The sequence below is a fragment of the Vicugna pacos genome, chromosome 16 (assembly GCF_048564905.1).
Source record: "Vicugna pacos chromosome 16, VicPac4, whole genome shotgun sequence".
NCBI lineage: Eukaryota > Metazoa > Chordata > Mammalia > Artiodactyla > Camelidae > Vicugna > Vicugna pacos.
In genome coordinates, this window is record NC_133002.1 from 8278639 (window position 1) to 8303195 (window position 24557).

General features: G+C 49.5%; 1 protein-coding gene across 1 annotated transcript; it reads right to left on the reverse strand.

Annotated features, from left to right (window-relative positions):
- Window positions 1-1279: 1279 nt before the first annotated feature.
- POLR2A (RNA polymerase II subunit A) lies at window positions 1280-24474 on the reverse strand. The gene is made up of 29 exons (XM_072940409.1): window positions 23976-24474; window positions 16529-16661; window positions 16240-16376; window positions 15978-16151; window positions 15509-15790; window positions 15008-15169; window positions 14646-14866; window positions 14333-14465; window positions 13707-13831; window positions 13412-13622; window positions 12665-12874; window positions 12412-12580; window positions 12133-12227; window positions 11784-11987; window positions 11407-11629; window positions 10517-10700; window positions 9911-10082; window positions 9711-9816; window positions 9416-9621; window positions 6948-7172; window positions 6550-6796; window positions 6158-6258; window positions 4596-4700; window positions 4321-4503; window positions 3853-4056; window positions 3482-3668; window positions 3276-3389; window positions 2968-3117; window positions 1280-2871 (listed from the first exon to the last, which is right to left on the reverse strand). Exons 1-29 carry the CDS (start codon window positions 24066-24068, stop codon window positions 1715-1717), a joined length of 5913 nt encoding a protein of 1970 aa, XP_072796510.1. The 5' UTR covers window positions 24069-24474; the 3' UTR covers window positions 1280-1714.
- Between the last annotated feature and the right edge of the window lie 83 nt (window positions 24475-24557).

The window sequence follows — 24557 nt, forward strand, 5'->3', positions numbered from 1 at the left end:
CTTTTTTTCTTCATAAAAATTCAATTTATTAAGTAGTATGTGCTACATATAGGCTACCTCCCCCACATCCTCATGTAATCCCCAAGGTGCTGGGATTTGGAGGTGGGGCTTCTAAGAGGTGCTTAAATCATGAGGGTGGAGCCTTCATGAATGGGATTAGTGACTTCTTTAAGAGGCTCCAGAGAGCTCCCCTGCCTCTTCCGCCAAGTGAGGACACAGTGAGAAGCTGGCCTTTTGTGAACCAGGGAGCAAACCCTCACCAGGCACTGAATCTGCCAGTGCCTTGATCTTGGCTTCCCAGCCTCCAGAAATGAGAAATGTTTATAAGCATGTCTACGGTATTGTGTTAGCAGCCCAAACTCAAGACCGTATGTAAATTATCCCATTAAACAATTTCTATCTAATCTCCTGTCATTCTATATAGTGAGATGTCTGCAATTATGTTCACCAATTGCCAGCGGTAGTCTCTTGGTGGTGGGATTTAGGGAGATCTTACTTTTTTTTTTCTTTCTACAGTGCTTGGATCTTTTGTAATAAACATATATCCTTCCATAAAAACAAGTCATCTCTTTCAAAACAATGTAAGATCTGGATTAAATATTGCAAAATGGTATCTAGCATCTATAATCTTAGTGATAAATAGATCCAGGCCATGTTACTTTCTATTCTTTGAACTATTTCAAAGTTTAAAATAAATTTAAAACACCTGAGGTGAAGCACAATTTGCAGAGGACACAGAAAGTGGATGTCCACATTAAGGAACTAATGAAACAGAACATGGCCAACTGGAGACAGCAAATTATCACTAAGTCCTTTAACCTCAGCTTTGAAACTTTCTAGTATCCATAATCTTCTCATTGTTAGTTGGAGGCCAGAGACTGGTTGGAAGTGATCTGAGAAAACTGTAGGAAAAATACCCAAAGAAAATATGCCTCCTGGTGGTGGCCTTACCAGCAGTAATTCTCCTGCTTCCCAACCACACTTTTTTGTACTGTTCTAAATTACGTACTTGGATAATCAGGAAAATCAGTTAAAAAGATTTTATGTCAATATTGCTTTAATGCAGGACAGAGGCCCATATCTGTTCGGCCACAAAGCCCGGGCAGGGCAGTGCTGCGCACAGAGCACGTGTTCAGTGAAAGATGCACTGTTTGCGCTCATTTCCCCGCCTCTCCTTGGAGCAGGGCTCAGCTAAGACATGATAAATGGATCAGCAGCCTAGGGAGGGGAGATGGGCCTGGGTATTCCTGCCTCCCAAACAAGCACTCAATGCACACACTTTTGGTCAAAATTAGTAAACTTTATTTAAACTTCAAAAAATAAAATAACAGACAAAAGGCAGCTTTAGCTTTGTTCTTCCCGAGAATCAGATGTAACAACCAGAGCAGGAACTACCCCTAAGAAGTTAAAATACCCTTTACCCCCCAATCAAGCCACAGGCAAGAAGGGATCCTTGATTTGGGGACAGGCCTGGGTTAGGGGCCAGGAAGGAGAACACCACAGCTGGGTGAGTGGGTTCTGAGACAGCACAAGTGGAGGACAAGACAAAAGGCCTGGCAGAAATGGGACCAGAACTTCAACAGGGAACTTTGTCACCAGGAATTATGTACAAGGGAGCCAGACCAGGAGCCTGCACCCCATGGGGGAGGGGAGAGGACAAGTACCCCCAGAGCCGCCCTTCACCTAGCCAGGTGCCACTGCGTGCTGCTCACCCTCAGTTCTCCTCATCACTGTCATCCGGGCTGATGGCTGGGCTGGTGAGGCTATAGGTGGGGCTGGTGGGCGAGTAGCCAGGGGAGGTGGGTGAGTAGGTGGAGCCTTTGGGAGAAGTGGGCGAGTAGGTGGGGCTGGTGGGAGAGTACTTGGGGGAGGTGGGTGAGTAAGTGGGGCTAGTGGGTGAGTACTTGGGAGAGGTTGGGGTGTAGACCGGAGAGGTTGGAGAGTAAGTAGGAGATGTTGGCGAGTACTTCGGGGTGGTGGGCGAGTAGGTGGGGCTGGTGGGAGAATACTTGGGGGAAGTGGGTGAATACTTCGGGCTGGTAGGTGAGTACTTGGGGGAGGTCGGGGTGTACTCCGGTGAGCTGGGGCTGTAGGAGGGGCTGGTTGGGGTGTACTTTGGCGAGGTAGGGCTGTAGCTGGGAGAGCTGGGGCTGTAGCTGGGAGAGCTCGGGGTATAGGTTGGAGACTGTGGTGTGTAGCGTGGGCTTGAAGGGGAGTAGCTGGGCGAGGTCGGGGAGTAGCTGGGTGAAGTCGGAGAGTAGCTTGGAGAAGTTGGGCTGTAGTTGGGGCTCGTCGGCGTGTAGTTGGGACTAGTAGGTGAGTAGCTGGGTGAGGTTGGGCTGTAGCTGGGTGATGTTGGGGTGTAATTAGGACTGGTTGGAGAATAGTTAGGGCTGGTGGGTGAGTAACTTGGGGAAGTTGGGGAGTAGCTTGGTGATGTCGGTGAATAGCTCGGAGATGTTGGTGAGTAGCTGGGAGAGGTGGGAGAATAGCTGGGTGAAGTTGGCGAGTAGCTGGGAGAGGTTGGGGAGTAGCTGGGGGAAGTTGGGGAGTAGCTGGGGGAAGTGGGTGAGTAGCTGGGGGAAGTGGGTGAGTAGCTGGGAGAGGTGGGAGAGTAGCTAGGAGAGGTTGGGGAGTAGCTGGGAGAGGTCGGGGAGTAGCTGGGAGAGGTCGGGGAGTAGCTGGGAGAGGTCGGGGAGTAGCTGGGTGATGTGGGACTGTAGTTGGGACTGGTTGGAGAATAGGATGGAGAGGTCGGGGAGTAGGAGGGTGAAGTGGGGGAATAAGATGGACTCTGGGGCGTATAGCCCCCAGGGGAGCGGGGCTCGTAGGCAGGCGACGTCGGGGAGTAGCTGGGAGACATGGCACCACCTGTGAGAGAAGAAGGGAGTTAAATTACGGAGACTTTCCTAGAAGAAAGGATCAAAGAGGAAGTAAACTTGGCCTTGTCAGAGAAGGACAACTCACCGGGTGAGGGGATATATGGGCTTGATGGGCCCGGGGAGCCTGGGGAGCCTGGCGTGGGAGACCAGGCCGGGGAGTAACCGGGGCTGAAGCCGCTGGCATCTGAAGCAGCGCTAGGAGAGAAGCCTGCTGCCCCCGGGGTCATCCCGCTCCCTGCAAAGTGAGAGAAACATTAGTTAAAACCAGAGCTGGAGACCAAGACCTCCCCAGAGCTCCTGGGCCTCCAGTGTCCCAGCTAGGTGACTCTTTGGGAGCCCAGCCCTCCGGCCTTTTGAACCACCCAGAGGCTGGTCTTCCTGGGTGTCACTCACCAACACTAGGGGACCAGGCGCCATAGGCTGGGGTTGCACCCTGGTTCCAGGGTGTCATGGCTGGAGAAATTCCTCCCATGGGACTGGGTGCTGAGCCGAAGAACATGCCGGTGGCTGCAGAGAGGCACACAGTGACCCACGAGGAACAGCACCCGGGGATGGGCCACCCTCCCCCCGACCATGCCCCCCGCAGACCCCGTACTCACGGCCGGCGGCCCCCAGGCCGGGGATGTTGGTGGGGATCTCCATGCCGTACTTGCACTTCTCCGCATCGAGCAGGAGGTCAAAACAGCCAGTGCCGGCCGGAGCCAGCTGGCCCAGCATGATGTTCTCGGACACCCCCTTCATGGGGTCGCTCTCTCCATGTGCAGCTGCTTCCATGAGCACATCCACCTAAACCTCCGAGGAGGCGGCGCACCATCAGACCCTGACCCCACACAGTGGTCGTTACAGCCACCCACCCCACAAAGGGAAGCGCGCCAAGGCCTGCTCCACGCTCACTGTAGAGGACGCCTTGTCCCGCAGCACTGCCTCCCCACTTCCCTCCTTCCACCCCGCCCAGAACTTCTTCTGGTACCGTTTCCTCAAAGGAGCACTTCATCAGCGGCCCAGTATCCTGGCGGTTGACCCCGTGTCGGGTGATGGCCATCAAGTGGCCGCGACAGGTCATGGTATCGCACAAGAGAGCCAAGTGCCGGTAATTGACATAGGAACCATCGAAGGAGATGACGTGGTACAGCTCCCGCTCCAGGGCCTTCCGCACGGCTTCAATGCCCAACACCTGGTGTGGGGGTCAAGCGTGAAGGGCCAAGACCAAGTATCTCTGCTCTCTTCCCGGCTGCTGCCACCACCCAGATCCACAGAGGGACAGTGAGGAGTCAGTGAAGCCCAGACTCAACAGTGGATTCAGGCATAGAACAATCTGACCAAGGAAGTACCCAGAGGGGACACATGGACTACAACCCCTGCCTGAGACCCAGGGAGAGGGCCTCGAGCCAGAGAGATCCAGGAACGACAGCGGGGCGGTGGACTCTGAGGGGCTCACCGTGAAAATCTCCACAATGTCATTGGACGTGGTGCGCACAGGGTCCACGTCCTTCTCACTCAGCACCCGCATCAAGCTCACACCATCAGTCTCCAGGATCCACTCCTGCAGGGCCTTGAACTCCCCGTCCTCCGTGATGATGATCTTCTTCTTGTTGTCCGTCTGCGGCAGGTGCATGTACACCTGGAGGGACAGCGTGAGCTCAGGCCGGGCGGGGCGGTAGTGGGGAGGAGAGAAGTGGGGGTGGACGGGCTCTCGGGGAGGGAACAGCTGACCTTGCTGATCTGCTCGATCCCCTGCAGGGTCATATCTGTCAGCATGTTGGACTCAATGCAGCGCAGGAAAACATCGTCATCCATCTTGTCCACCACCTCTTCTTCCTGCAACAGGAGTGAGGTCAGCATGCCTAGAACCCTCTGGTAGGCCTCACCTCAAACCACAGCCTCCTCGAGGACCTAGAGAGCCAGGTCAGGCCCAGACTTGCCCTTTTCAGTTGCAGTAAGGTTAGATCACCTTCTATCGTGTTTTTAGGATGGTATTAAAAGAAATCTAAGACAAGACAGCCATATCCACCACCCTAATATAGCTTCTACTGTGTGCATGCACGCCACGCGCTCCAAGGGCTGTAACAAAGCACTCGGTCCTGCCCTCTCGTCCTGACACTCACCGAGCACTTGCCTGGCCTGCTGACGCCCCGACGTGTTATCCCCTCTGATGGGGTGTACGCCCTCAACATGCTCTTATCTAGTCTCAGGCAGTTCGATAGCTAGTAAGTTCTGAGTTTGTATTTAAAGCACCAGGCACCCACATCTGCTGAACAATTTTTTAGGAGCCATGCCCAGGAGTGAAGTCACTAGTCAAATCTCTTCTCGGGTCTTGTTCTACCTGCTGTCACACCACTTTCCCTAGGATATAGCAGTTCCTACTGGCTGCCCTGCCCTCACGTGGGGGCCTCGGGGAGGAGAGAGCAGTGGCAGGGCTGTGGGGACGCCCCCCATGAACGCCGACTACTGCACCTACATGGCTGCTACTTCACATTTCACAGATTTTTGCTGCTAGAAGTTTTTTTTTAAATAATCCATGCAAACTTCATCAATACTGCTATTTTGTATGTAGGAAAACCAAGACATCTCATGAAAAATAAAATTCATCATACAATAAATAATATAGTCAAAGATCTGAAATGGAATTAGCGTCTTAACCATTTCGCATCTTTAACCAATAAACATATTCCTCTTAAGAGGCGGTGAAAAAACTACCTATAACAGAAATGCTGAGAATAAATGTCATTAACAAGCACCATGAAATAAGGAATAGTTTCACACCTCTCTAACCTCTGTATCCTAGTAACTCACATGCCAAGGTAAAAATAATTACGGCTTTTGTTATGGCCTCATGTTTCTTTAAAGCAGTCACTAAAATAACTTCCAATCTGGTAAACCTAATAACTAATGCCGTTTAGTTTTACACTGAATTGTATCTTAATCATCAAGCTAAAGTCATAAAAAAAGAATGACACTGTCACTTGAAGGTTGTCTCAGACTACCATTCAGCATCTAATCAGATGTCCTTAAATTAATCCTGGCAGGAAGTCTAAGAAATGCACGGATCCGTCTCCTAAGCACATCAAGCCAAGTGCTAATAGTTAAAAAAGACAATGGCAAGCAGGAAGGAGTCTATATGCTGTTAGAATTTTGAAAACCAGTGCTAACCACCATTCACTGTTTCTACTTTACGTGGTGTGACCGGCACTGCTTTCATTTTAGCTTCTCTGGTCAGGAACAAGATTTAATGGTTTTCTATGTTTGACGTACGATTTCTCCTTGGTGCCCTTTACCTCTTGCATCTTGTTTTCATCACTGTTCATGATGCGGATCCGGAGCACCAGCTTCTCTGCATTATCATCATTGAAGATGCAGTTCAAGTCGTCGCCGAAACCTGGGGAGAAATGGGAATGATCGCAGCTGCAGGACAGCTTCCGCTCACGGCTCTCCCACAGCTCTCCCCATGCTGAGCTCCCCTAGGCTTCCCCCTTCTTCTCAGAGGGAGAGGAAACGGCGAGAGGAAAGGGCAGTTTTGGGGGGAACCTGGGGAAGAGGTGCCCTGGAGGAGCAGAACGTGTGCAGGGAAGGCGGTGAGCGTGGGCGGCTTGCCTGGGATGAGTGCAGGGGACAGGACAGGGGGAGCCCAGGCAGGACCCCCGAGCTGGGCCTGCCCTCCCAGCCTCACCAGCATTGATCTTTTCGGCAATCTGCTCCATAGTCAGCTTCCGGTCGGTCATGTGCTTCCGGTCCAGCTCCACCCGCAAAAGCCAGGGGGAGATTCGGGCCACGTCAAAGTCAGGCATCTCGTAGTAGACATTCACCCACTCCTGATCCTCTGCCACCACTGTGCTCTGGGGGTTTGGATCATAGTAGATGGCTGTGTTGGCAGTCACCTTCCTCAACGTCGTATGTTCCAGGCGGCACAGAATGTCCTGGGAAAAAAGGGAGACTCATGTCACAGGTATCTCGGTGGCTCCAAAGGCCTCTTCAAATCCACCTGCAGAGGGAATCCCAAAGCCTTCATTTCAACAAACAGTCCCCACCTCCTCCTCCTGCCAGGAAGCCCGTTACTGCAAGCCCTACCTTGGCTCTCTCGGCATCCCGAGCTGACTGGCCCAGCAGGAAGACAGTAAGTGAGGGGGTCTTTGGCTTCTTGGAAATGTTGATGAGCTCTTTAAGTCGGGGCACACCCAGTGTCACGTTCTTGGCGGACACGCCAGCATAGTGGAAGGTGTTCAAGGTCATCTGGGTGGCAGGTTCTCCGAGGGACTGTGCAGCCAGAGCTCCCACCATTTCACCAGGATGGGCCTGAGGAATAAGAAGATCCAGTGTCAGAAAAGAAGATCCCTCCCCTCTGGTGAATGAGGCATAGTCAGGACCAGGACTATCTGCTCTTCAAAGACATGGGGCAGAGGCGCTTGGAAAAGGCAGACTTAAAAAAAAAAAAATCAGTCTTTTTTGAGCATCCCCTCCTTCAGACAGCATTTCGATTTACACACACCATTTAGCACCTGATGTGCTGCACACCCAGGAAAAGGTACTAACTACGCCATCTAAAACCCAAATTCCTAAAAGTATGCTAAAGTTACAGGGTAAATATTGACTTGATAATAGTCTTCTACATGGGACGTTCCCGAATGCATTATTTTAATTGAGACATAATCACATACCATAAAATGTAATCTTTTAATTTGAATCACACAGTATGTAGACTGCTTGACATAGTAACACACATTTAAGGTTCATCACTGTCTTTTTTATGGCTTCGATAGCTCATTACTCTTTATCACAGAATAATATTCCCTTATTTTGTTTATCCATTCGTTAATGGACATGTAGCTACTATGAATAACGCTGCTATGAACATCTGTGTATAGGTCTTTCTGTGGACATACGCGCCCAGTTCTCTTGGGCATATTCCTAGAAGTGACACTGCAGGGTCATATGGTAACTCTATGTTTAAACTTATGAGAAATTGCCAGACCGTTTCCCAAAACAGTTGCAACATTCCCACAAGCAGTGCATGAGAGCTCCAATTTCTCCACATCCTCGCGCCAATACTTGTTTATTTTTTCTCTTAACCATCCTAGTGGACATGAAGTGGTATCTTATTGTGGTTTTGATCTGCATTTCCCTGATGGCTAATGCTGTTGAGCATCCGTTCATGTGTTCACTAGTCATTTATATCTCCTTGGGGAAAACATCTATTCAGTTGTTAGTTTTTTTTTATTGCTGACTTGTAATAGTCCTTTTACATGACCCTTATCAGATACATGATTACAAATATTTCCTCCCATTCTGTGTGTTGTCTTTTTACTTTCTTCATGGTATCTCTGAATCAGTAAAGGTTTTAATTTTGATGGCGTGCAATTTATGCATTTTTGTTGTTGCTGCTGCTCATGCTTTGGTACCATACTTAAGAATTCACTGTCTGAGCCAAGATCATAAAGATTTACCCTGGTGTTTTCTTCTGAAAGCATTTTATAGTTATAGTTCTCATACATGAGATAATTTTTGTATATGGTGTGAGGCAGGGATCCAACTTCATTCTTTTGCATGTGGATATACAGCTGTCCCAGCACTATTTGTTGAAAAGACTATTCTTTCCCCATTTAACTGACTTGGTACTCTTGTCAAAAATCAAGTGGCCATAAATGTGAGAATTTGTTTCTAGACTCTTAATTCTATTCTGTTTATCTACACTGATCTATGTATCTTTATATCAACAGCATACTGTCTTACAGTAAACAATCTTATGGTGACCAGGGAAAAGGGGGTGAGAAGGGGTAAATTTGGGAGTTTGAGATTTGCAAATATTAACCACTACATATAAAAATAGATTAAAAAGGCAGCTGGAATTTCATAGGGAAAGTACTGAATTTGTAGGTCACTTTGAGGATTGTTGCCATTTAACAATAGTAAGCCTTCTAATCTTTGAACAGGGGATGGCTTTCTCTTTAACTCTTCCTTAATTTCTTACAACCATGTTTCATAGTATTCCCTAATGCATTTTAATTATCTAATTTATAAAACTGAATTTATATCAAGTGGATTTAGAGGCATGCCTATAATTGTAACGCTTCTCCTTTCCATTACCCTGTAAAATCCTTAAAGACAATGACAGTATATTCTATTATCTATAGCTGTCTTTCCTGCTTACTCCCTCCAGTTCCCTCCCTCCACCTAATTTAGAATTCTGCACATAGCAGACATTTTAAGAAAATAAAGAACACTCACATTTCATATCCCAGCCAACATGCCACTTATTTCCTATATGACCATCATATAATAATACAGTCATATCATCTCCCCAAGGTTCAGTTTTTATGTCTGCAAAGTGGGACAAACATCCCTCACCACTAGGGTAGTCTTAAGACTACTAAGGAATAAAAGGTACAAAGCCCCAAACACAGGACTTGGTACACAATAGTCTCTCAAAGAATGAGTTATTATTAGGTAACTGTGGGCAGAAGTGGGCTGTTCTCAGAGCCCAGAAAAGTCAATAGGTCAAAGAAGAAAACCAAGGCTGAGGTGAGAAGTACAGCACTCACAATTGCTTGGTTGAACTTGGACTCGATCTCTCCAAGCAGCCAGTCAAAGGCTTCTCCACTGAGCCGGAACTCCTCGGCCATGCGGCGGGAGCATAGCGTGGACCGCAGGTGGATGTTGAAGAGCAGGGTGGCGTTCTCCTGGGCCTGTCGACTCAGTGGGTCGTCCCCATTCACAATCACCAGCTTCTTGCTCAGCTCCTTGACTCCTGGGGGCCAAACGGGAGGTGATGAGATTGTGGACCAGGGCCCAGTAGACTCCTGATCCTAGTCTGGCAGCCCCAAAACAAGTACTCACCCTCTACCACCTTGATGGGATGCAGGTCGGAGGGAAGGCGAGGGTTGATGTGGAAGATCTTCTGAGCGTTCCAGATCATGCGCAGCAGGTTGCAAGGGAGGACGACCTGAGGCAAGAGGGATGAGAGGAAGGACCACGGCTCAGGGACAGGCGTGCAGGGCCAGCGCTTCTCCAACCCAGCCCTTCCCGCCCACACGCACCTTACTGTCACCAGTTGGGAAGATGACCCTGAGCACCTCCCGGTCCTCACGCATCCGCTCAAATTCTCTCTCCAGTTCATTCTGAATGTGTGCATTGCTCAGTACGTCCTTCACCAGGTCCTCCTGCAGAGTGCGCCGCAGGGCCCTCTCATTGGTATAATCAAAGCGGAACCTGCAGGTGGCAGGGGTGCAGTCAAGAGACAGGTGGGCCCTGGGCCCTGATCCCAGCAGTGAGCACCAGGAGGGCTCCTAAGGTACACAGCCCACAGGAACAAGCTTTGTAGACAAGAACCCTGGGTGGGGAAATAGAAGATCCAGGCATAAGGACTTTCATTAGGACCTGAGCTTGTGCCTGCCCCTCTGGCCTTGCTTTGTATCAAAACCAAGGACAAAGTTAGGATGATCTCAGCTCCGCTCTCCACCCACCATCTTCCATCGTGCAGCTGCTGCCGGGGGTGGGCATGGGGAAGAGGCAGGGAAGGGGTGGTATAAGGTAAGGTCTGGTGCAAGAACAGTCTAGTGATCTTGTCACGTGTAGGGAGAGGAATCCCCATTACTCTGGCCCTGAGCCCTGAAGTGAGAACCGTATGCCAGCCGCCTCCTCACTTCTTTTCAAAAGCCTTGTTGGAAGGCTTCAGGGTGGCCAGGTTCTGGAACTCGACGCTCTCGCCAGCCAGACCGTCCTCGCCGTAGCGCAGCTGCACCACCTGATTGATGGAGTTCCGCACGGTGGCATCGTACTTCACCATCACCGACTCCATGGACTTGATCAGCCGCCGCTGGATGTACCCTGGGGGAGGTTATTGACTGAGGGACCCAGAGCAAGAAGAAGGGTCCTCCTAACTCAGGACAAGCCTTGCTGGCCACTCTGGAGCCTCAACCCACTCTCGTCCTCAGAAGAGCCAGCTAGGGAAGGGATAAATGGGAGTTCTAGATTTGCATATACTAACTAACATACATAAAATAAACAAGTTTATACTGTATAGCATAAGGAACTACATTCAATATCTTGCAGAAACCTATAGTGAAAAAGAACATGAAAATGAATATATTATGTTCCTATACGACTAAAGTATTGTGCTGTACACCAAAAATTGACAAAACATTGTAAACTGACTATACTTCCAAAAAAAAAAAAAAAAAGCCAGCTAGAAGCCCCTTTTATCGCCAAGGCCTCTCAATGAAACCCATGCCCACCTCCAGGTGGAACCAGGGTCCAGCAGAGACCCCCAGAACTAACCCCCACATGATGTGTCAGCAGCAGAGACCCTGAGGCTCTCTCCCTGCGCCCTGGAATGCTGCACAGCAACCAGAGCAAGCGTGTTTTTCTAACTCTTAACCTTTAATCGCTATTCTTTCCATAAAGGCCAAAATTACTTCTCTGGGAATAGAAGACTTTAGCCTGAGAACCCCTACTCTCACCCACGAGGGGCTTCTCAGACTACGGTTCTCCCTGGTACCAGCCCACAGAAGGGCCCTGGGTCAGAAGGCCTCACCAGTCTCAGCAGTCTTGACAGCTGTGTCGATGAGCCCCTCACGACCCCCCATGGCATGGAAGAAAAACTCAGTGGGTGTGAGGCCGGCCAGGTAGGAGTTCTCCACGAAGCCACGGCTCTCAGGCCCATAGTCATCTTTGATGAAGTGAGGCAGAGTCCGGTGCTTGAATCCAAACGGGATCCGCTTGCCCTCCACGTTCTGCTGCCCGACAACAGCAATGACCTGGGAAACAGAAAAGGTGGGGTGCATCTAACTCTCTCTGTCTTGAGACTAAGAGTTCCCAGGACGTTCCCCTGACTTCCCCAGCAACACCCACCTTCCCTCCTCCTCCCCACCTTCAGTGTGGCTCCACATCTGTTAAGACAAAGCTCCCCACCTGAGAGATGTTGATCTTGGAACCTTTAGCCCCGGACACAACCATAGACTTAAAGTTGTTGTACTCAGATAGGGATTTCTGAGCAGAGGAGCCAGTCTTGTCTCGGGCATCGTTGAGAATGCGGTTCACCTGGTTCTCAAAGGTCTGCCGCAGAGTGTTCCCTGGGGTGGGCTCCAGCTCATTGTTATGCGCCTTCTCGATGACCTGGGTGCAGAGGAAGAGGTCACGTTCTCAAGGAAACATCAATCTCCACTGGTCCCCTTCCCTCCAACCCCAATGCCCCTCTCAGTCCTCCTCAGTTCAAAGTCACCGAGAGCCTCTTGTGTCTTTGCCCAGCCTTCCCTCTCACCTCTATTACATCCTGCTTGGCCTTCTTAATAGTGTTCTGAATGTCCTGGTAAGTCTTAGAGTCAGCGATGGAGTCCCCAATGCCAATGGTATGACCTAGAAATAAGGCGAAGCATCAGCAACACTTCTTTGGATTCCAAGAAACATGGGAGGGAATCACAGTCAAGAGTAGATGGAGGGGCCCCAAATCGAAGGAAGAAAAAGAAAGGAACCTAAGAAGAGCAGTAAGAAGTGAGAGAGCCAGGACTTACAGAGGACTTCATGGAGCCCCTCAGCTTACCCTCAATGAGGAGCCAGTTGTTAATGACAGTCTGAATGTTGGAGTAGAAGAGGCGAGTGATGTCATGACCCATCTCCAAGTAAGAGATGTGGACCAGGGAGCCGGCTGATGTGCCCAAAGACTTCTTGCACAGGATGCCCATGATCAGCTCCCCATTTTCCACCACCACCTGCAGACAGAGCTCATCTCAGGGCCCCTGCTGTGGCTCCCATGTCCAAAGTCTGTCCCCACACATCCAGAAGCCAGGCCCTACCTTGGTGTCCCCAGGAGAGATGTGCTTGTAAGGGCCACTGTCCTCATCATCGGGGTGGGTGCTGTGGGTGCGGATGCAGTTGATGTGGCCAGGTATGATGAGGGAGAAGATCTGCTTCCCGGTCCACAAGGGCCGGGGCTTCAGGATGGCTGGCTGTGGGACCTTGCCGTCCCACGTGGACAGGAACATCAGGAGGTTCATCACTTCCCCCTGGGAGAAGGGCCGGAAAGACAGGAAGTCAGAACTGCCGGCCTCATCTCTGGCGAATGCTGGGGGAGGCCTCCCTGCCCAAAAGGGAAAGCCAGACTTTGGAGGCAAAGAGATGGCAAGAAAAGTGTTTTCCAAACTTTTACTAAAAAATTCACTGTGACAGTGAAGCTTTTAAGATTTTTTTTAATGAAATACAAACTACTTTTAAAAATTAGGAAATAAATGAAAGTAAGAATAAATAGATAAACAGAATTTTAACAAACTCGTATTTACTTTCTCTCTTTGCCTTTACTTTCCAGACAACACGTGAAATTACATGATATTTTAAGGAATTAAATGAGGAGCTAAAGCCACATACCGTTTTCGGCCTCAGTCTGTCCTAATCCCCTTTCCTTCTGCCTCACAAAAAAGGCAGTCTCATGTACAGGTCAGTGCAGAGTAAGGAAGGGCACAAGTCACAGCTCCTCACTGTCCTCGGCCTCACTGTGCTGGGCCCCCGCCCACCCAGGCCAGGACTCACCCCTAGGGACCACATACCCGCTCCAGGAAGACGTCCCTCTTGGTGAACTTGCGCACTGCGGTCAGCGTGTCCTGCACGATGCCCATGACAGGGCGATTGCTTTGCGGGGTTACAATCATGCGTGGCACCATAGCGAGTTCTTGGATCTCAGCCCGAGTCTCCAGAGACTGTGGCAGGTGCAAGTTCATCTCATCCCCATCAAAGTCGGCATTGTATGGAGTTGTCACACTACAGTGAAAGAGGGAAGTCAGAGTTGGGAAGACGTCCGCAGTGAAACCCAGGGAGCAGCCCAGTCCCGGCCGGTGGACTGACCTAAGATTCAAGCGAAAAGTAGACCAGGGGAGGATGCGGACCCGATGTCCCATCATGGACATTTTGTGCAAAGTTGGCTGTCGGTTGAAGATAACAATGTCCCCGTCGCACATATGCCGTTCCACCTGGGCGGGGTGAGGTGCAGAAAAAACCTCAGTGAAGGAGGTATGCCAAGAATGAAGTGATAGAGGACCTAAGATGCTTTGGACACAGAAACTGATAATACTGTGGTCTTGTGCCACTTGAAATGCTTATCAACCATCCTCTTTGGGTCAGGCCCTGGGCTAGATTCCAGGTTATCAGAGATAATTAAGACATAGCACCCACTAACCTCCGGGAACTCTGCTGGGGGAGAAAACCGAGAGACTCAATGTGAGGACTTCTGCTCTGCTCCTAACCTGGATCTCTCTTTCCTGCCATATGTCCCTCATGCTGCCCTTGGATGTATGTGACTGTCACCCTGAATGCCAGTGACTGGCAGCTACAAGCTTGGCTAGGACAGCAGTCTTTTAAAGAGAGTCAGTAAGCTTGGATCCTAAGAGGACAACCTCAGAGGGCCCACTCCAGCCGGCCCCCAGTCAGAGAGCTGGTTGCTCAGATAAGAGAGGTCCTGGCCTGTTACATGCCTTATAGCCAGTCTGCAGGTGAAGGTCACTGGGCTTGGGGTGGAAACGCAGGTCAATGCGATCACCGTTGTCCCGGATGATGTACTTGGCCCCTGGGTACTGGCTGTTCCCCCTGCGCACCAGCTCCTGAAGTCTAGGAAGGAAAGGGATGCAATGAACAAAATGCTTCCCCAAAAATTCTTGTTACCCTTATAACAAAGCCCCACGTGGGAGCCCAAACGGCTAAACTTCAATGCTCTCTCCTTCTTGCTCAGAGCCCATTCTCCCCAGTCTCCCCAGGTCCCTTCAAGCAGGGCTCCTGAACTGAGCACACCTGTCAATGTTGAAGGGGGTGACGATCTCCGCAAAGGTCATGTTGGCGGCAATGGAGCGGGGCACGCCAACCTGGTCAATGGAGAGGTTGGGGTCGGGGGTGATGACTGTGCGGGCCGAGAAGTCCACTCGCTTGCCCATCAGGTTCCCTCGTACACGGCCTTCCTTGCCCTTCAACCGCTGCTTCAGGGACTTGAGGGGACGCCCAGACTTCTGCATGGCCTGTGAGAAAACACAGGGCGGGGGGCATCCCAGCAGTTAGCCCCGGCAGCTCCTCCAGAGCTTGGAGGACACATGCTGGCCCCTATCTCGGCCCCACTCCCTTTCTTCCAGGTTCAGGGCGTGGGGAGCCTTCTGACTCACGCGAGGCAAGCCGGGCAGCTCGTTGTCCACCATGGTGGCCACATGGAACTGGAGGAGCTTCACATCCTCAGCGATGACATGGGCTGCTGCCCCGTTCTGCTCATTGCGCCGAAGCTGATTGTTAATTTTCACAATGTCGGCCAGTTTGTGTGTCAGGTCATCCTGAGGCAGGAAGTCAGCCTCATCACAATCCAGTAACCCTCGAGCGCTCAGCATGCATGTGCCAGCACCCGGCACCTCTCGCCCTCACACCACGCTGAGAGGCAGGCCTGGCCTCTCGGGGCACAGATCCAGAAGAACCTTTGTGAGCTCTAACCTCGTTAAGGGGCTCATTAAAGGTCACAGAACTAGCAAGTGGCAGGGTATCTTCAGGCCCAGGTGACCTGTCCTTCACCTCTGCACACTGCCCTTCACCCCCAGCTTCTATACCCCTTCACCTCTCCCACGGCTCCCTCAACTCAGACACCCAGCCGACCAGCTGAGAGTCCTAAAGCCACTGACCTGGTTGCGGGCAGAGCCCTGCATCACAACCGCGGGCCGCACGGAGAGCGGGGGCACGGGCAGCACAGTGACAATCATCCACTCAGGCCGGGCGTAGCGCGGCTCCATGCCCAGGACAAAGCACTCCTCATCCGAGATGCGTTTGAAGATCTCATGCACCCGCTCGGGACTCAGCAGGATCTTCTTCTCCTGAGAGTCCTCGTTGACATGCTTCCACTCCGCATACAGCTCCAGGCCAGAGCGCCGGATCCTGGGCTGGTACCGCCCGCAGCCACCGTGGCCCTTGCAAGGAGAGAGAGGGGCCGTCAGAGCCCAGAGGACGGGCCTTCTCCCCCAACACCCGGCCGGCCAGCCCTCCCCACTCTTCTGTGTCCTTCGGGTTCCTGCTTCTTCTACTGCCTCCTCTACAGGCCCCTAGCACCACCCCGACCCCTCGACCCCTCCCAACAGTCTGCGCAGCCCCCGCTACCTTTTCTTTGGCCAAATCCTCATCACCCTCGGGCTGCTCCACACCGAACTTGTTGTCCATCTCCTCCCCGCCCTCACAGATGTTCTTGCCCTTGCAGAGGTCATAGACGTGTGTAAGCCGCTTCTTGGGCTGCCCCTTGGACTTAGCCAAAATGTCCTTGATCTTTGGGTTGTTCTGGGGACAGAGCAGAGCAGGGTCAAGTTGGGGCTGCTGCTGTCCCCCAGCAACCCTGCCCCCAGGCCAGAGCCCATCTCCCACTCACAGAATCCACAAGCAACTTAGAGCAGAAAAAGCAGACGCAGCGCAAAACTTTCATTGTCTTCACCAGGAAGCCCACGTGGAATACAGGCTTGGCCAGCTCAATGTGGCCAAAGTGGCCAGGACACTCGGTCATGTTTCCTGTGGGAACACACACCTGACACTTTCCTCCCAGCTCTCACCTCAGAGACCAAGTCTCCAAGTGTCCAACCTCAGTTCTGTTTTTTTCAAGGACCTGAGCCCCTCCTTCCCTCTCTCCCTCTAGGATTCCATGCCGGCCCCCTAGTACTTACCGGCACATGTTTGGCAGCGGCCAGTGCGCTCAATCACCCCCTGCCTTGGGTCCATCAGCCCCCCAAGCTTGGGGCGGCCTCCCTCAGTCGTCTCTGGGTATTTGATGCCACCCTCTGTCACAGACATTCGCTTCTGCAGAAAAGAAAAGCCAAGAACAACTAAATAAGATTCCTAGTTTCCAGGCTTTGTGGTTGAGGAGCTCTGTACCAAGGGCTGAGAGAATCCCAAACTACTTACAGGAAAACTCACCAGGTTTAGCCCGGAATGAGGGGGATGAGGGTGTGTGTTTACCTCTGGAAATGCCAAAGTCGAATATCACAAGTCAAGAGCACGTTTCAGTCACTGTCTTGGGGTGGGGGGCATTTAGACTAGTGTACAGTCAACTCTGGGCCCCATACAAGTCGCCTACCTCTAGGACTTGGACCCTGGACATCCCACTGGGTTGAATGCTAGATCATTATTATCCATAGAATTTAACCACAAAAAAAAAAAAAAGTTGTTTCAAGGAGGTGGGGAATCAATGCCATGATTCTTTCCCAAAGTTAATCAAGGCCAGAATCTGTGTCCCTGGCAGGAACCTCCCTGAAGGCGCAGCCACCTGGCAGCCCAGGTGTTCTGCCCAACACAAGCCCTGACAGCTCTGACTTCAGCTCCTCAAGTTAAGCACTCTTTGCCCCCGCCCTTGTCATCTCCTCCTTCTCAAGGGCCTGGGCCAGCGTGAACCCTCCCATGTTCAGAGGGAGATTTTAGGATAAGACAGGGGGTGCCAGTGTAGAGGGCTGGTGAAAATTATTTGGAGAAGTGAACCCTGGAGCCTCATGAGATAAGAGGCAAAGCCTGTGCATCGCTGGCACTACACCATGTGGGAACAACAGACAGCTGAGTTCAAATCAGGGAACCGCAGTGATTCTGAGTGCTTATATACCAGCTACCCTCTGAAATGCTGCACCTCCGCCCACCACCACATCCCTGCAACTACTCCTGACAATGAGCTCCTCTGCCCAATCCAACAGACCCCTCTCGGTCTTAGCTTGGTGGCCAGTAAGGCACTGAGGATGGGCCACCTCCTTAGAGCTCGCTCTCTCTTCCTACCTCTCTGGCTGCCTCTCTGGAGTCTGCTTCCTAGGCTCCTTTGCCTTGGTCTGCTCCTTAAACACTGCTACTCCCCAAGCTTTTAGCTCAGCCACACTTCTCATCACACCCAAATGTTGTCCCTGTGATGATTTTCACTACTTATGCCCAAATCTCTACCTCTAGGCCTCACCTTTCTTTTGGACTTTGGATTCATACACTGAACTATCTATGAAACCCACCTCCAGATACCCCACCCCCGGATAAATTCAACATGCCTAAAAGCAAACTCCCTTTTCCACAAAAATCTCTCCTTTTCCTTTAGTCTCCAGGTAAGACAGCAGCACTCAAGTCAGAAACCAATAGTGACCCTTCCTTAACCCAAGGTATAAAACAGGAGTCAGAGACCCCTGGTTTGGAATTCTGGATCTATCATATAATACGTGTTCAGCAAGTGACAGCTTGGTGAATGGTACATTCACCAAGTACCGGTCATTTTTGCCTCCTAAACAGTTCTTGAATCCGGCCCCTCTTCTCCATCCCTACACCCAATGCCCTAGGCCAGGCCTTCCCTTTGTAGTCTACATCAGAGCGTTCCCTAGGTCACCAGCCTGCCTCTCTCCAGTCCATCCATACTATAATCCAGGTGCTCTTTCTAAAATGGAAATCTAATTTTCATATCCTCTTGTCCTCAGCATAATGTCCAAATTCAGCAGGACAGCTTACAAAAAGAGTTTTATGACGTCCCTACCTTCCTTTCTTCCTGCCCGTAGCAGAGCCCCCAATGGACCCCTCTTGCCCAGCAAATTTGCTGCTCTCCTTGGAGTCCTCGTACATGTGATTATCTCTGCTTGGAATGCCCTTCCCCACAAGCTTGCTATTTCAGGACTCAGCTCAGGCATTGCTTCTTTCAGAAAGCCTTTCCACAGCCTCCCTAGACAGACTAATGCTGCCTCTGTACTTCCAAAACCTCTCTACCACTGCAAGTCTCACAATGCAAAGGAATTATCTATTGGGGTCTGTCTTCCCCACAGATGACAAGCATCTCTAGGGCAGAAGGCATTCCTCTATTATCCTGGATCCAATGCTCTCGATGTTTGTTAAACTGAACTAAACTCCTCAGGACCCTCCACCACGAAAGTACCCTCAAAGAACTTGAAAAAAGAGAGAAGGTTGTCCCCTGATGGTCAAACCAACAATCCTCTCATAATGGATCTGATTAGCCACTGCTAAGTAGAAACAGATGCAAGGCAAAAGAGGTTCTGAACACCCACAGCACTCATCAAGGTGGCCTGATGAAATCTCAGGGAGACAGACCTGGTGGTGCTGAAATTCACAAAGCCGGAGCCCTATCAGCTGCATCGTGTTTTATGAGAAACACAAAGAAGAGGTTTGCTCCCCTTAAATGAAACACAAAAAAGCAGAAGCAGGCCTGACTCTGGCTGCCAGAAGAGTCACTAGCACCAGAGAGAGGCCTCATGGAAATCATACTCGAAACTTCACCTCCCTCTGCTCCAAGTCCATGCTCACCAAGCCAGTCACCTTCTAAGGAGTCACTGTGCTTCCAGGCACTGAGACTGGGCCAGGGGTTGTCCTGGACTAAACGTCTACTTTAAGTTAATGAATTATATTTTGGATTGTACACAAATGACTTTAGCCCCCAGTCCTTCATCCAAACACTGGTTCTCACTGCCTACATGATAAAAGTTAGACTCTTGAGAGGGTAGCCAGTCCCAGAGGGTGCCCCTGAGGTCACAAAACCAATGGCCTGCCATAGATTCTCAGTAAATACTTATTCTCTTTCTTCTGCCTTTAGCAAAGCACACAAGGTCCTTACAACTTGGCTTCAGCCCATTCTTACAGCTTTATTTGGCACTACATTCCCCTCCTCACCCTCTACATTTATGCCCCAACTGTAATAGATTTCTCAAAATTCCTTTTCAAGTGCTCCTTTTTTCCAGTAAACTTCTCTTCGTTTTTAAGACCCAGTTCAAATGCTACCTCTTTATAAAGTATTCTCTAACTTCTTAGCCTTACCCACACCCCAGCAAGGTTCTTAGCCCAACTTTAATTACTTGTTTACACATTTGTCTCTCCCATTGGACTGTAATCCTTGAGGGGAAGGATCATGTTTATCTTTATATCCTCAGTGCCCAGCAAAGTAACCAGCACATGGTAGGGGTTCAGAAACTATTTGGTGCACAGATAGGAAATCCTTCACTGGATTATAAATAATTTGAGGACAAGGATAATCTGATTCACCACTGCGGCCCACACTCTACCTAAACGAGTGTAATTACTGTTTTAAATCCTTCTTGGAATAAGTTGAGGTACAAACAAATTGAGTTACGCTTTCCATGGTGGACAGTTGCCTTTAATGACTAGGGGTCAACTCCTTCAAATGTAATCAAGAGCCCATCCTTCCCGACTTTGTACAAGCTGCACATAAACCCTCCTTGCTTCCTTCCCCTCACTCGGCAACATCCTAACCCATCTTACAACAGCAAAGACGGCTGCTCTGTCTTGCACCCAATTCTAAAAGCCCTCTGTACTTTGACACACTCCACAAAACTTGTGGAAAGTATTCTACCTTTAAGTACTACCAGTGTCACAAGAGGCCCCTTATCCACCTACCTTCCTAACCAAAGTGGAACTAAATTATTCCCTCTAAACACTGGAGCACTATATAAACTGTAAAAGCCATGGAGAGCAAAATCAGTCTCCCATAATCCTACATCTCAGAGACGATGTCTGTAAAGTTCTGTGAACAGCCTTTCATGCTTTTTAAAAAAATACAAATATGTTCCCATTTTTACATAAATGGCGCCTCATTGTGCACACTGTTTAACTTTTTCATTTAATCAGATGCCTGAACTTCATCAGTTCACAATGCCCTGAGTGCCTCACTAACTTTCACAGCACTCCCTAGGCCAAAAGAGATCTGCTTGTTAAATACTTAGATCCAAACAACTGAATAAGTATTACAGCTCAGCAACTTAACAGTCATTGGAAAAAATAATACACGTAAACTGAAAAAAATATTCTTTTAACATAGTAAAATAAAAATAACATTTTTATTTCCCAAATCACCACAATTACCTATGACACCTGCTGGGCACTGCACTTCTCAAATCTTAGAATCAGATTGGACACCACCACCTTTATCTCTTGCTCTATACTGATTTTTGCCTAGTATTTAGCAATTGCTAAAAACCCAGCTTCACAAAGGTATGACGTCATTGAAAGGGATTTGGCGCCATCTAATGCTAAAAGGGAACCACCCGTTCTAGTAGGTGCCAGGGCATCAGGCTTCTATGTTTCTCTTGAATATTTAAAATCTCTCACTGGGCCCCTGTGAGTTTGCGGTGATGTCTGAGCCATCTGGGAACAGAGGATCAGGGGATTTAACCTATTAGGAAGGTCTTGTTCTACTGTAACAGACACTGAGTTATTCAATAGGATTCCTATTAGTAAATATTTAGGTGATTTATAGTTTTAAACAATTTCATTTTCAAACAATCTTGCAATAAAATTCCTTCTATATGTATCTTTATGTACTTGTGCAATTAATTAATTCATTCATTTATTCAAGTAACTTTTATTACATGCCTGTTAGATGCCACGCACCATTTGAGATGCTGGACAAGAGATGAATACAAAGTTCCTTATGAAATTTACATTCCACTGAGGCAAGAATCAGAAAAACTAATCCTTTTAGGTACTGACCAGCTACAAAGTAAAATAAAGTCAAGACTCGGGATTAGAGAATGCAGGGGGATGTTACTTAACAGAGTGGTCGGGGATGAGCACCTAATGATACGACATCTGAGCAGAGAACACACTGACAAAGGAACAGACCTGCCCAGGTCTGAACAATGTTGTTCTAAGCAGCAGAACAGTGAATAATGAAGTCCCCGAGGCAAGAATGAGCTCCTAGCGCTGGAAGAACAAGCAGGTTAATGTAGTTAAACAGCAAAAAGAAGATCGTAGTGAGATGGGAAGGCAAGCAGGGGCCAGATAATACAGGATCTCAAGTAAGAATTTAGATCCTTTGAAGAGAATTCCATGCAAGAAAAGAGACATGATTACAAGATCTCTCTGGTTGATCTGCAATCTGCAGGAGGAACAACCAGGGGCCAGGGCGACTGCAATGCTCCATTGGAAAGATGATGGTGGGGTGGACCAGGGTGGTCCACGTAGTCATAAATGACTAGATTCCAGACATATTTGGTTTGTTTGTTTGTTTGGGGGGGAGAGAGGTAATTAGGTTTTTATTTATTTTATTTTTAGTGAAGGTAAGGTACTGGGGATTGAACATATTTTGAAAGGCAGAATTGACAGACTGGCAGATGGACTAAGAGGTTGTGAGAAAAGAGAAGACACAAAAAAACGTTTTTAGGTTTTGGGCCTGAGCCCCGGATGAATGGTGGAGCCAGTGATTGCTAAACCAGGCAAGCCTGGTGGGGGGCGGGGGGTGGCATGTTCAAGGGGAGACATTAAGAGTCTTTTATTTAAGAATACATTCTGAGAAGTGGCGTGCTGGGCCAAGGAATACACATATTAAATGACTCATAAAAGTGTCAGATTGTCCTCCAAAAAGGTTAAATACCAATTTATCATCCTACGAACAACAGTCTAAGCATGCCTATTTCCCAATATTTTTGTGATCAGGAAAAAACCAGATAAGGGAAAACTTTAATGTTTTAATTAGTATGTTTTTATTTGTAAGCTGAATATTTTTATTGGCCATCTGTAGTACTTCTGTGCACCGCCTATTCACATCCTTTACCCATTTGTCCAGTAGATGTGTGCTTTCCTTACTGAACTGTAAGCGTTCTTTGTATATTTAGAAATTTAACCTTGTTGGTCACACAGCAAATCCTGTTTCCCAATCTGTTTTTTAGCTGCCCGTGGTGTCTCTGATAAACAGAAGCCACTCTTATTTTTATGTAATAAAATCTGCCTTATTCTTTCTTGTAGATAAAACGCTTAGCTTGGTGCCCTACCACATCATAGGCACTCTACAAAATTTACCAATAATCAATTCATTACTATAAGGGTTTCTGCCCCTGGTATCAGCCCCCAAAAGCCTTCTATATTTTTCAAGTGCTTTATAGTTTTGTTTTTTAGATTTCAACCTTCACTCCATCTGGAACTTATTCTGTGTGCTGTGAGTTCAGGAGGTTCTAACTCCTGACACAACTTTCATACTGAGCCACCTCCTCCAACAAAATTGTCTCCATCCACAAACACAGCCATTCAATTCCACTCTCTCCAGCCAACTGGCCTTCCTTCCACAGAGGAAGGAGTCCAAGTTGCCAACAGCTCTCCCTCCTCCCTGGTTGCTCCTGCTTCCATTCTTAGCCCTCCTCTTCAGTCAGTTGTTCACAGGACAACCAAGTTAGTAATTTTTTTTTTGTAAATATAAACTTAATGTCACCTCTCCTGCTTAAAATTCTCCAACGACTTCCTACTGAAAACAATGAAATTCAGATCTCTTATCATTATCTACACTATCCAACCTGGCCTGCCCCACCTCTTGCTTCTCCAGCTCATTTTGAAAACTCTACTCATCCACTAAACCCCAGTTACACTGGGCACCGTTCAGTCCCCTGGGACACATCCAGTTAACTCCTCCCTCAGGCCCTTTGCACTATTCTTTCCTCTGAGTGAAGACCTCTAGTCCTAGAATCAATGGCCTAGGACAGTGGCTGTTTCTCATCATTCGGGCAATGTCACCTCCTTAGACAGGCTTTTGCAGACCCTGACACCACCCCGCCTAAAGTAGCCTCATCTCGGTGACTCTCCATCGCATTACACCAATTCACTTTATTCAAGGTCCTTGCCATTAATGAATTATCCTGTTTATATCACTCATTTGTGTTTATTGTCTGTCTCCCCAGCCTCTTCCCACAGAAAGTGCTCCAGAAGACAGGGTCCTTGTCTGTCTTGCTTAGCTCTGCATCCCCAGTGTGTCATGTCTATCACATAGCAGGTGCTCAATTAATATTTGTAGAAGGGGGAGGGAAAAAATCTGGGGCTCAGCTTCTCATCCAAACTTGCAAAGGCTCCCTAGCATTGGTGTGATCCCGTTTAACGTCGGTAACTGCGGCGTGGAGCCAATCATCCTTTTCTTCCTCCTTCCCACACTTCAGCCCCTCCCGTGTCCAGGTCCCCAGCTCCGACACAGAGCTAAGCTTGCTGACCCACTAGAAAAATATAACTGCGAGGCCGCAAGACACTGCCTCAGCGCCGATAACCCTTCCTGCCTGCCGGTTCCCCTTGGGCAGCGACTAGAGCCAAATTTCCGCAGCGCCCATCACGCCCCGCCCGCAGCGCGGGAGGGAGGAGGAGTGGGAGGGCAGAGCCGCTTACCAGTTCATCCGGACTGAGGACTCCGAACTGCACTCTCTTGATGGTGCGCAGCGGGCATGCGCTGTCCCCGGAGGGGGGGCCACCCCCGTGCATCGCGGAGGCAGGCGCGCTGCGCAGGCGCAAACCTCACTACAAAAAGCCTGCGCCGCCTCCACCTAGGTGCTCAGACCCCGTCGGGGCGGCCGCCGGGAAGGACCTCCCCGAGTTGGGAGAAAAAAGCCGGAGGAGGGGAAAGGTGGGGGAGGGAAGGAGGCGGGGAAACGAAAAGGGGCGAAAGGAGCTCTCCTCCGCCTTTCCGGAGATTTTTCGTCTCCCAAAAAGAAAAAAAAAAAAAGAGGAGGGGAAAGGAAAAGGTTTTGGGGGAGGAAGAAGAAAAAGGGTAACGAATAAATAAGTAACCAGGCTCCTGAACGGCAGAGGTTACGGCAGTTTGTCTCTCCCCCTTCCGGGAGCCACCTTCTTCTCCAACCGTCCCGGCCGCGCTCTCGGCGCTTCTGAGGAGCGAACTGGCCGAATGACGCCCTTTATAGATTCGCCCCGGCATCCCCCGCCCCTTCCTTTCCCGCCCTCCCTTGCGCTACG